The following is a 12,974-nucleotide window of genomic DNA, read 5'->3' as shown; positions in this document are numbered from 1 at the left end:
AACCCTACGTGATTGGACCTTAAGCTTTTTCCCTAGTGTTAAAACCAACAAACTTCATGTAAAAGGTGGAACGAGTAAAGGATTACGTGATTCCGCTGTTTGAAGAATAGATGAGAACTGAACATGTGTTTGAAAACTTGTGGCTTAGAGATTTGTGTACAGAAATATACCTGTGACACTAATCTTTTTTTTTTTATCTACTAACACAATGCTAAGAAACAGTCAAAATTAGGAAGATACGAATTGTTGGTTAGAAGCATTGGGTATTAGGTTTATCAGAAAGAAAACCATTCCAGATTGTGGGGCCAGCTGACTACAAGAGTGCAGCTTACTGAACTGTCTTTGGGAAGCTGACTGTGTAAATGTGTACATTTTCTGCTCCATTTGCAGAAATTGACATGAAATTGTATCTTGCAGAACATAATCACATCAGTGAGAAGATGTGACATGACTGGAGAAGAGACTGACAGATGTAAATGCTTTAAAAAGTTACAGAAAAAAAATCACAAAAGAGATGAAACTGCAAGGTGCAATGTAAGTATCTTGATTTTAGATGTTGTATACAATCTCGATGCTGTATACGTCTTGATTTCTCTCTTGATTCAAGAGCACAATAAGCTGGTAAAATGTATGTGTGGCATCCAGAAGCATCATTTTAAATAGCTCTGTCTGCCAGCAGGACCACTTGATATGACACCTTGCCACAAGATGTTTATAGCAAATCTTGTACATGGCATAAAGAAGTATATTGTGAATACTTCTTCTGTATTCTATTACGTACTCTTGAATCAATTTAACAATGTAGGTAAACAAACCTTGCCCGGCATACCAAAGAGAACAGACTGTAGCGATTGTTGTACTATGGCAGCACCTAGAGGCCAAGCCAAGGATAAGGCCCACTGTTACAAGACACGGAGAATGCCCCCATCTCAGAAGTGTGCACAGAATTCACATTTTCTTATTGTCTTCCTCAACTACACAGCGAATAGTGCAGGAAAATCCTTCGATCCCCACCCTGCTAACAACACTAGCACGTATCTCGGCTGCAGCCACTGCCCTCGAGGGAGAAAGGAAGGGGCGAAGCGCGGCTCGAGCAGCGCCGCTCCCGGGGCCAAGGCCCCGCGCCCGCAGAGGCTCGGAGGGTCTCCGGCCCCTTCCAGCAGCGCCCCGGTGCCCGCCGGGGCAGCCCCGCTCCCCCTCGCCCAGCACGTCCCGACTCGCCGCGCTGCACGACCGACGGGAAGGCGGGGAAGGGAGAGAAGGGGAAGGGAGGAGAAGGGCTGCGCTCGCCCGGGCCAGTACCTGCCGAGCCGCTGCCGCGCAGGGAGAGGTCGAGGCCGGGCGGGGGGCTCAGCACAGCGCGGCGGGGAGCGGCGGGGCCGGGCGGCACAGCCCGCCCCGCCCTGCGGCAGCTGCCGCCGCGGATCCCCTCAGCCGCGGCCGCGGCGGCAGCGCTCGGCGCGACGGTGGTGCCGCCGCCATCTTCCCGCCGCGCCATTCAAACCCGGCCCCGCCCCGGCCGCCGGGAGGGCGGCCCCGGCGGGAGCGGGGAACGGCCGGGAACCGGGAACGGCCGGGAACCGGGCAAGCCGGCCCGCCCGAAGGTCGCGGCCACTGCGGAGTACGGGTTGTCTTTGTAAAAACACCGGTCAGTGCTTACGCAGCGCTCCGAGCGTGCGGTACGCGTGCGGTTCTCGCGTTGTACCGGTGAAAGGCTGAGATAATTAATGAAGGTAACGGGGTCTGCTTCAACAAAATAAGGCTTACCGTGCAGAGCTGAAGCAATAAACAGGGGAGGGCACAAAGGACAAACAGCCTCGTTTGCTGGTTCTAATGGCTCTGACGCCAAAACAGCTGTTACAGATTCTAAAAGAGTAGGACTGGTTTAACCTCTCCTCAGGAACATGACTATCAGGCGTTCTATGAAAATTTTGCAGTACCCAAAAAATGCATGTCTTTGTCCATCACCCACAGAAGTGCTAAGAAGCGTTATATCAAAAAAAAATAAGGCTTTTCTAAGTTGTTTTTAATTTCAACTGAAGAAAACATACTGATCTTTCCAAAAATAAGGTCAGCAAAGGGTGAACACTGAAAGCAGTTCCAGGAGCATGAATATACACAGTTATTTCCTTCTGGCCACCACTGCTTTATTTTGGGTAATGCACACACTTACACCACTCTCTCAGAAAAGCTCTCCATGTTCTCTGTCTCTCTTCAGAGAAACGGATCACAGCTCAGGAGGCTGACTTCACAGGAAGCAGGACCAGTGCTCATAAGCTCAAATACTCTCTCTGAGGCATCCAAGACCCATGTCCCTCTCTTCTCACAGGAACAGGTCATAGGCCCAGAAACACTTGGAAAACAGCCAGTGATAAATAGGACTAGGGGAGTGGAAGCAACTGTCTTCATTCCAGATGTCCTCCTTTGGAAAAACCTAATGCTTCTGTACTCATCTGTGTCCTGCAGAAGAGCATGTGCTCTCATTGCTGTCATTAAAGCAATCTCTTAAGATTAAATGGAAGCAAAATTGTTTAAGAACACTGCTGTCATTTCAGACAATTATATCTGAGCAAGTGCAAGGGATGGTCTAATGGAGGAGTCAACATATTTTAATCCTCTTTAAATCAAGCAGCTTAAAAAGCTTCTTTCATTGTTCACGTTTACAAAACCAGATGCTAACAGTAGGCCCTTCTGTGTTTCAAAGCCCAAGCACTAGACAAATACAACACACACATTTTTCCTAAAGTGATTATTTTAATGAATTGATACTTAGAGAATGTATCCATTCTGCTACTCTGTCGACCAAAAGTTAGATACATTAAAAGGAAGAGAGGCATACTCTGCTACAGACTCCCTGCTGCAGAAAACAATTCCCACTGCACACTAACCGTTTCCTGTACTAGTACTGAAAAAAATATTGAAGAAAATAACTCAGGAAATATTTCTACTTAGTAACAATATATAATTCTATTATGCCAGAAAAAGACCAGAATAAGCACTGCTGATATTTAAAATGCTCACAGCGTAGACATGTTTCACTTCAACATGTAGTTTTACAACTGCAGTATGAAATCTATTACTTCCTCATCATTTCATGTCCTTCTCACATCTTTGAAAAAGCTATTTAAAATATTAAAGGAGACATCTATCTTCATTCTACTCTTTTTTTAAGGGGGAAAAACCAGGTTTTGCTGTCTGAAATTTTTAATTCATTAAAAATAGTTTACAAAATTTGAGGACAGACCTACTTTACCAAAGTAGGAAAAAGAGCTAACTAGCAACCAGTCGAAGAATTTGGTTCCGTAAGTATGTGCACAGCTGGTTCATCAAGTCTCTGTTCTGTCCTTCAACCCAGTGCATTTCTACTACTACATCATTTCCTTCTTTCTTCACATTCATTAAACACTTGAAGAGAAAACCCCCACTAGTTTCTTTAGGGCTTTGCTCTTTTTCCACTGTCAGATTGCTAGCTTCCTCTGAAGGGCAAGGTTCCTCCTTTGCATCACCAGAGCCTTTGCCAAGCGATGTTTCTCCCTGCTTTGCTTCCATCTCCTGTTCCTTCACAGGATCACTGTGTTGTTCTTTGGCAGCAGATTCCTCTGGTAGCTCATCTCCTGCCATCATCTGCACATCCTCATCAGGTGCCATAAACCCCATTTCAGAGTCATCAGTCTTGGGGTTTTCACAGTCCGAGTTGTTGCTCACACTCTTCTGGCTGTTCTTTTCCTCCTCCATTGCTTGCAGAATATCTTCAGAAGCTCGAGGAAGTTCTCGTAATTGCCTTATTTTCTCTCTTTTCTTTCTCCTCAAATGAATCCAGGAGTTTTCAATGGCAGTCACAAAGAGGCTAATTTCATCTTTTCCACAGGGAACACGTTTATGCTGAACCTATTGCAGAAAACAGCAGAATTTCATACAATCCTCTCACAGTTATGCTTTCAATTAGGACATTGTTTTAACATCTAACACTTTATACCGTACCTTCAGATCAGTGAGAATCTTCTCTACCCAGGCTCTAACCACAGCAATAGCTTCTACAGCATCCCAGCCCATAGCTGCAGCTTTGGTGGATAACTCTTTGACTGTAGAAGCCAAAACCATGAATGTAATTGGTTTTCGTGGTTTCTCTAATTTTCTTCTTTTAGAGGGAGGTGACTAGAAGAAGAAAGAAAGAAAACAATTACAAGACTATGCAGTATTAGTGGGGTGACTTGTGTACTCAGAAGACTGTGATTCCATAAAACACGAGGATTAAGAGTGTAATGTACACCACTAGGCAGTCATTCACATGGCCCGTGTTTCATTTCACCCCCAGGAGTTTTAGACTCAAACCAGCTAAAAGGATCATGCACTTTATGCTAGCCTGATGGACAGAGGGAGTTTATCTTCAGGTATCAGGCAAAAAGCTTCATTGGTTCCTTCAAACTATTAGCTCTCCATGAGCTGAGAAAGTGTGGCTGCTCTTGGAAACAGAGGCCAGCTGCCAATATCCACATTTTGATCCAAGTGCACTGAAGGTTTCCTCGCATCTTCCTTAAGACTGGTTATTGTCTATACCTATATTCAAATATACAAACATCCAGATCCAAAAAAGTAACTGGCTCACATTTAAGGTGAACAAGCTCCACTTACATTGATGTAGGCAAGTCTGAGTTAGACGTGGTCATACCTATTTGGTAACAGAATCCACATGTTAAATTAAAACTGAGTTCTCAGAGAGAAGTTTAAATTCAAATCCAGCCCCAACTTAGCGTATTTTTATTACTACTAAACTGCTATTTGAGGTATGTTACAAATGATCCTTATTTTCACTGAAACCCACAGGAAGTTCCTACAATGGCTTCCTTTTTCCACCCTCAGCAAGGGTCACTCATGAATCACATCTCACAACTGCTAACAGACTGGCAGCCATCTAAGAAATTCCGCTGTCCATACAGCCCAGCACATCCAATATTCCAGTCTGAAGAAGAACAGTTTGTATCACAGCAGTTATAGCTCATTAGCCCCTTCCTCAAGTAAGAGGCACAGAAAATCACAAGCAAACCAGAATTAAGCTACTTACAGGTACTTGTACATCATCATAGAAACTCCACGCCAGTGCCCATCTCATGGTGCGTCCCTGACAGAATTCAGTATGAGTGACTTTAGGAACCTATGCAAAGAAGCAATACATTATTTCAGATTAATAAACAATATTGTTTTACTGCACACATTTTCAAACAAAGCATATTTTCTCATGACACAAATAGAGATTCTTTCTGACATGCCTCAGAGGTGTCAGGGCCCTCTCTCACTCCACTCGCTTTACTAAGACAGACGTACCGACAGCTCAAGGACAAAGGAAATCAGATACTTGAAATTTTGTGTCTAGCTCAGCATCTGCTTTTGGCAATTCATCTTTCTGGAAATTTATTTCACCACGCATTCTCTTTCCTTCCACTATACACAAGGCCAGAACTCACAATTATTTTCTTTGTATGGGAATTAGTGAAGAGTATGCTTCCTCCAGAAAGCCACCAAAAAGTCCTTTGCACAGCCCTCTTTAATGCGAATAGTAGCACAAAGTTCCATTTTATTTGATGCCAGAATTCAACACAAACAGAACAACAACACTGCCACTTAAATCATGCTACTGTTTCTTTTATCAACCAAATTGCTAGATCTCATGTGAGCTAAGAGGAAAGAAAGCTAGATTTTTTTGTTGTTCTTGTTCTTTTTTTTTTACTACAACCTTGTTAAGGCTACTTTAAAGCAGAAACTCTGAATCTTTTATTACGAAGACATGCTCCAACATGTGTTAAAGACAAAAATTTGGAGACGATAATTGCTACCTCCTGGTCAGGTTTGAATATTCAATAGTTAAACTTCAATTGTTTCCCTAACAAGGAACTGCAGTCCCTTTTTGTAATAAAAACTCAGTAAAACAATTCAACAATAACTACCCACATGCATTGAAGCATACTATATACTGTATAGAACACAGGCAAGATATATATGGACTCTATGCAAACTCACCCCCTGGATTCGAAGTTCTTCCTTCAGTGGTGCTAAACTGCATTTCTTCCCCAACATGCAACTGTACCACCTGCAAAGCACACATTAAAAAAGCGTTTTACAAGTAGAGATCAACTGAAAATGACAGCTATCAGTAAGAACTACTTGGATCAGAAAGCTGCAAAAACAATAGGAGATTTAAAACCAAAACAACAACAAAAATCACACTTAAACAGTGACTAGGACATAGTACAGCAAAATTCAGAACAGAAGGTCCAAAGACAGACTGGACAGGGAAATCTTTTTGAGCTTTTAGGAAATACATTAGGAGTATTATTGAGACAACACCCCAACAACCAGGAATCTTGTTTCAAAGAGTGACTTCAGTTATGGGGAAGATGTTACACCTTACAAGAATTTGTTTCAACTTCTCCACTTTTTTTGGAGAATGAATCAGAATAAAAAGAAATAACCAACTATTGGCAAGTAACAGACATACTGACTAACATTTGTGCTCATTCATATCTTATCCAGGTTTCTATCACATAACACATATTTCATGAGGAAACAATCAGGCAAAAAAAAAAAAAGAAAGCAAGCTATTTTCCTACTTCTAGTGAAGCCTATCCTTCCACCCAGATCCACATCTTCAGAATCTCCAAACATTACTTTACATTAAATTTTTCATCTGAATTATTATTCGAGCTCTACAACCCCATCTTCCATACTTTTTGATGACTGGATCCAAAAAAGTTTAATCATAAATACAACGTATTGAAGTACAAAATTTAAGATCTCCCAGTTATTAAAGGACAGTTTTGTCCAACACTGGGGGAGTAAAAGCCTGCTGATCAGAAAACTGCAGATGTGCCATCTGTTTATGTTGTTCAAAAGAATGTCTCACTATGCTTTTTATTGCAGCTTATGTTCACCCAAGACAGCATTCAGTATAACAGTGTCCCTTAGCAGGCAAAGCTGCAAGTTACCAAAATTCAGCCAGGAAAAGAGAAATTTTTAGGCTATGTCATAAAACCTCTTTCATCCCAAAAGCCCTTAAGAATGAACCCTGACCTGTCTCTATCAGGTACATATGCTAATTTGCTGCAAGATACAAGTGTCGCTTGTATAGGCTTTTTTTGTTTCCCGCCTTTAAATAACTCCAGCAATAACTTCTAATTGCTGCTCGGGAACAATTTGATGTGTAAGTATCATCAAACAAACTGAACAGCTATCACTGGACCATAGCGATACTAAAAATACCATTTTTGCATGACTTCTGCCAAAGATGAAGATAAAAGGTGTTAGTTTGGGGTTTTTTAACTGGAAAAGAACACTTACCGTAACCTCTTTTTAAGTTGGAGACTATCATGAATAATTCTTTTCACAAATTCTAGTTCTCCTCCCTCAGCCATGATTTCTGTGATCCCTCCTGTATTTACAGAACTGGGAGGAGGACGCCGCGGATTTCGAGAATTAACTCCCTGGATTAAAACCCAAAAACATTTGATATGGACATTTAATGAAATGTTATGCTGCTTTGTACATTGCTTCCTATCTTAATCGTAGTGGGTAGCAAGCACCACCACCTCTACTTAGCCTTCCCCCATCAGAACCATGGATAACAAAGATCCATTCAAAACAAACGTATCAGAGTGAATTCGCTACAATCTCAAACCTACTTGTCACACATTAGGATCCTGCTAATATGAAATATGTGGTTCCAATACATGTAAGACATGCTAAGTGCATCTGTGCAATTACAATGTATAGTGTTTAATTAAATCTTAAACCTTTTTTCTACTGCCCTGTATTATACATTTCTGACTAGATTCAGTGGGTATTGCAAGACCTGTATGATACTGTCTACATCACTAAGGAAATGAAAAACACAGTTATGCAAAATTCCAGGAACTAATTCCTCTGTACTACTGTTATGCAGCAGGCATCTGATTTCAGATTTACTAGCTGTCTACCTTCCAAACTAATTTTCTAGGACAGTAAGAACTTGTGAAAGAATGCTACAGCTCATCGTCCACTTTAGGAAGGGTAACAGTTAAGTTTTCAAAACTCCTTTAGGGTCTAGGGGATGAGGAGGGAGAAGACTTAAATGCTATTTCATAATGATTTGGGATTTTCCACTCAACCTTCCCCACGTCAAGAGGTTAAATTGTTGCTACCTTCCCACTGACTACTGAAGTACATACAACATCCAGTTTGTTACCTTCGCTTCCAACTGGTTGGCAAAAAAGGGGGGGTTGCACATGCAGAAATCATAAATGATCTCAGATTCTTCTTTCAGTGCATCCATTAGAAGAGTCTTCTGTGGTACCTTAACCACTATTAGAAGAAGTGAATTTGGTCAGTAAGGAACTTCGTATTTTATTTAACATGCTATATCCATTATACATTGTATAAAACCTGTACTCTCTAAACAATGCCTTCTACAAAAGAGATGTAACAAGTATCACCATGGATATAAAGATTTCAGGTTAAGAATTAGCATACAAACAGCCTGTATGTTTATACCCAGCAGCAGAACCACATGAATCTCTTTAAACAACAAGGACTGCCTGAGTTATGCCACGTTCTCCAATACAACCACGCATGTGCTTTAAGCCCTTTCAACTACAGGCACTAAAGCTTCACATGAGGCCTGCTCCTTTGTCAGCTCCTTTTCCAGTATATGGCAACACCACCACACCATTAAAAATCAGTGGCAGCAGTAACAGAAAACTCTCATTGTTCTCCGCATCAAGTTCTGGATCTTGAAGACTGACACGGACAACAGACTAAGACATGTTGTTCAAAAGGATGCTTCCAAAAGTTTTCATTTCAGAGCTCATAAATGGATTTTACTGCATTGAGTTCCTACAGAAAATTTTCCAAGCTCATTCCTAGACCACATCTGGCATACTGGCACTGCTACCACAGGCAGTGTCAGGACTTCACTCAAGAAGTGAGGACGAAGAACTTTCTGTACAACTCTCTGTACGCCTTTGTGGAAGTGTCATGCAGTTAACCAAGGGGAGCATTCCATGTCTCCTACCAGCATAAAGAGTACAAACACTAAGAAATACTTCAGTAACAGACAAGGAATACAGAGATAAAAACACCCCAGGGCGAAGCTGATCTTTCAGATTTTCATAAGGGCGAGTTTTTCTTTATCCACACATCCCATGCTAGGCAAGGCGGCTGTTTGGCTTAAGCATACCCAGACCTCAGCAAATATTCTGCACCAGTCAGAAACAATTGAGCACCTGTTCGGAAGGAATGTACATTCTGAAATGCCACTGAACATGGCAGAAGTACGTCACAACATTCGTATGCTATTAAATACCTTATTACATTGTACCTTTTATAAGATCAGACAAGTTATTCTGTTCCACGTTCTTCTTGGCATAATTGAAGCACATGTCATCCACTTCTGTTGCAAGGAAATACCAGCCATTCAAAGTTGCTCCAAGTAATGGGTATATACAAGAAGCCCCTGTCCCTGCAGAAGTGAAAATCCACAAAAAAGGCAAAATAAATCTCTGTTGTTACACACACTGTGGCTGTTAACTGCGTACTTATTACACCAAAAAGAACTAACTTCAAGATAGCGATCAAGAAATTTCAAGAAAATTACTGATCATCTACTACTCACTTCTTTAGTGAACTTTATTTTTGTAATTTGAAAAACAGCATTGTCAAATATGCACTTTTAATAAGCTAAAGAATTTAATAATCTGTAATAATTTTTCTAGTAAACTATCAACTTTAGTTTAAGCTATTTTTCTTCTATATGACAGTGGTTAATTTACATACAGAAAGCCAAATACATTCTGGCTTTAATATAACAAAACCCTACCACAAATAAATTTCTCTTCTGAATTTTTCTATCATCTCTCATAAATAATTTACTTTGATGCATACAACAACCACAAAAAAATTCTGTTCCACCAGACTGTCTTTGTCTAATGTCCAAAACTATAAAAGAAACCTAAGTGTCAATTAAGATACCAAAAAAGGTAGACAGATAGATGAAAACTTGCTAAAAGAGAGAGAGATGCCAGCAGAAGATAATCATGGCATATCTAGGTGATCAAATTATCAATGACAATCAAATTTAGGCTTAAAGGGAATGGATACAAGAAAAGGGAAAGATATCCCACCACCACAAAACTTGAGTTTAGACATGTCAAGAACCTGTTATACTGATTTACTGAAACATCAATAACTTCATCTGTCAGTACACAACAGCAAGGGGTTATTTCCAGCACTTCTGTCAAGTCCCCCTTGGATAGCTTACTGCTTTTCCAAAGCTGGAATATCAAAGCCCATGCAAACTCAAACTGAAGATTCTGCAGTATGTGGAGGACATAAAGGATCTGTCTCTTCTACCCAGCCACCTACCGTGACAAAGTTCATAGAAATAATTTTCAAAAATGAAAACTAATATAAAAGGCGTAGAAGATGGCTAAGAAATTTAAAAGTTATAGAGGAAAGCAGCTGTGGACACACCATGTGATGATACAAACCTGGTATCCAGCATAACTCCAGCTAAAAATGCAAGTCAGTAAATTTCAGAACAACAAATTTCACTACAAAAAGTAATGACAGCAAATACCAAATAAACAGAAATGTAAAATCTGGCACAGAAAGATTCCTGAACCCCAGCTTTGAGGAAGTCAGTAACTTTAAAGTTTTAATATCAAGCATTAAAACAAGTTAGAAAGGAAATTCCAGCTTCTCTAAATTTCATTCTTCAGCACAGAACAGTCTTTGAAATCAAGACTTTGAAACTGCAAAAGATTTTATTGACAAAATAAAAGATGTGAACTAAACTCAAATGTACTATCACTGGTGCTTTTTAAATAATTCATAAAGAATAACCAAAGTTTCTGAATCCAAATGCCAATTTTATTATTTGTGTGTGGAAGCTCTTACAGAGCTTGCCTTTTTTTTTTTATTTCTAATGAAAACCAAATTATGGCCATCAGTGTACATCTTACAAATTCACATCTCTGCTGACTGTTTACATTCATCTGCTGTCTAATCTAGATACTGTCCTGATATTACCAAATAATCCAGACTGAAAGTGAACAACTATACTGGACCATATCATCCATCTGCTGATGCTTCGTACAGCTTAAAAGACATTTTGTTTCCAATAATAAACAAGAAATCTTTGACCATCTACAACCAAAACACAGCTTAGCTAGCATTTGCCCTGGTTTCTAATTAAGCCTCTTTTAAAATTCAGCTTGCGAATATAACTACATTGAAATAAATTAAAATAAAAATCGAAGTTTAGAAAGGACAGGTCATTCGCCTGCCAAATAGATCTATAAAAGTTATTAAGTGGAACACTAAAAAATATTGCTATGCAACACACAAACCCTCTGGTGCAGACATCCAAAAGCCAAATTAACAAATTAGCAACGAAACATAATTTGCTAGTTAGAACACTGAGAAGAAACACTTTTTAATTATTTTAGAATCACATTTTTGCCTGCATTTTTAGAAGCAAAATTTTTGTATACCACAGAAAGCTGCACTCAAGGGGGTTCAAGGCCCTGAAAAGCCAAATAATTGCCTCCCATGACTGCTCTTGCGTTTGTGCGGAGAAATCCTGCCCACCCAGGAGGCAAATGAACACCGGTGGAGCTCAGACTGCCTTTCACCACCGCGAGCATAGATCAGATCTCTTTGTTTCTCAAACTTGACGTTTTTCTGTGGATGCGCAACAAATTGTATCTGCTACTGCCGCTGACGGTAAATAAGGAATTAAATATTTAGCTGTGTCGCGTACCTATGTCAATGCCTCGCCTCAGGGTTTGCTTCTCAGCATCCTGGTGGCCGATGAGATCCTCCACCCAGTGGATGTAGTTGAGCCTCAAGGGGACGGTAGGAATGAGCCTTTCCACGGGGATGTCGATCTTCAGCCCGAAATCCTCTTTCAACAGGGTGCATGTCAGAGCCCTCACGGCCTCCGGATCCTTGAAATTCAGGCTGAAAGGCACACGCAGAGCTTTCATGGGCGCCGGGGGGCGGACACACAGGGGCACCCACCCGCCCCATCCCGCCCCGGCCGTACCTCACCCTGCCCGCCAGGGTGGTCTGCACGTGCTGCTGGAACTCGGGGTACTTGCCGGCCAGGTAGGCGAAGTCGGGCGGCTTGTCCTTGTAGCGGTTGCGGGCGTGCATGGACTTGTTGAGGGCCATGTCGGGCCGGGCCGGGCCGGGATGTGCCGGGAGCGGCGGGAACGCGGCGCGGGATCACGGCCGCACCCCCGCGCGCCGGCCCGGCCCGCTCCGCTCCCGGCGCGCACCGCGGCCCCGCGGGCCGTTCCAAGGAGCGGCGGACGGAGGGGGGTGGCACCGCCCCGCTCGGGCCATCGCCCGCCGCCGCGGCGAGGGACGCACGACTGCTGAGGCGGAGGAGTGACTACCGTGCGTCCATAGAATCCTGGAATGTCATGGGTTAGAAGGGACCCTAGAGATCATCTAGTCCCAACCCCGCTACCATGGGCAGGGACACCTCCCACTGGACCAGGCTGCTGAAAGCCTCATCCAGCCTGGCCTTAGACGCTGCCAGGGCTGCGCCATCCACAGCCTCCGCGAGCAACCCGTGCCAGTGCCTCACCACCCACACCGTAAAGAATATATCCATCCTAAATTTTCCCTCTTGCATTTTCCTTCTTGTCCTATCACTACAGTGACCAAGAGTCCCTCTCCAGCTTCTCTGCAGCCCCCTTCAGATACCGGAAGCTTGCTGGGAGATCTCCACAGAACCTTCTCCAGGATGAACAGACCCAATTTCCTAGCGTGTCTTCCTTCAGGAGGTGGCCCAGTCCTCTTATCCGCCTCGTGGCCTCCAATGGACTTGCTCTAACTGTTCCATGTCCTCCTTATGTTGGGGGACCAGAGCTGGATGCAGTACAGTTACAATGTAAATGTTCTATCTACAGACATCATCGCTTCAGCATTAGATACTC

The 12,974-nt window shown here is 42.3% G+C and overlaps 2 protein-coding genes across 2 annotated transcripts in view; both read right to left on the bottom strand.

The window, feature by feature from the left end:
- POLQ (DNA polymerase theta) overlaps positions 1 to 1,498 on the bottom strand; it is a 56,142-nt gene extending 54,644 nt beyond the window's left edge. The window contains exon 1 of the mRNA XM_039552178.1: positions 1,303 to 1,498. Within this exon, the coding sequence (XP_039408112.1) occupies positions 1,303 to 1,498 (196 nt within the window). The remainder of the gene's footprint in view (positions 1 to 1,302) is intronic.
- Positions 1,499 to 2,122: 624 nt separating this feature from the next.
- Positions 2,123 to 12,307, bottom strand: METTL16 (methyltransferase like 16). The gene is made up of 9 exons (XM_039558353.1): positions 12,074 to 12,307; positions 11,789 to 11,988; positions 9,347 to 9,487; positions 8,216 to 8,331; positions 7,333 to 7,475; positions 6,016 to 6,085; positions 5,063 to 5,152; positions 3,982 to 4,155; positions 2,123 to 3,888 (listed from the first exon to the last, which is right to left on the bottom strand). Exons 1-9 carry the CDS (start codon positions 12,199 to 12,201, stop codon positions 3,271 to 3,273), a joined length of 1,680 nt encoding a protein of 559 aa, XP_039414287.1. The 5' UTR covers positions 12,202 to 12,307; the 3' UTR covers positions 2,123 to 3,270.
- Positions 12,308 to 12,974: the final 667 nt, after the last annotated feature.

This window comes from Corvus cornix, chromosome 1 (assembly GCF_000738735.6).
Source record: "Corvus cornix cornix isolate S_Up_H32 chromosome 1, ASM73873v5, whole genome shotgun sequence".
NCBI lineage: Eukaryota > Metazoa > Chordata > Aves > Passeriformes > Corvidae > Corvus > Corvus cornix.
The sequence above is the reverse complement of the archived record's forward strand: the minus strand, read 5'-3'. Positions and strand labels throughout refer to the sequence as shown.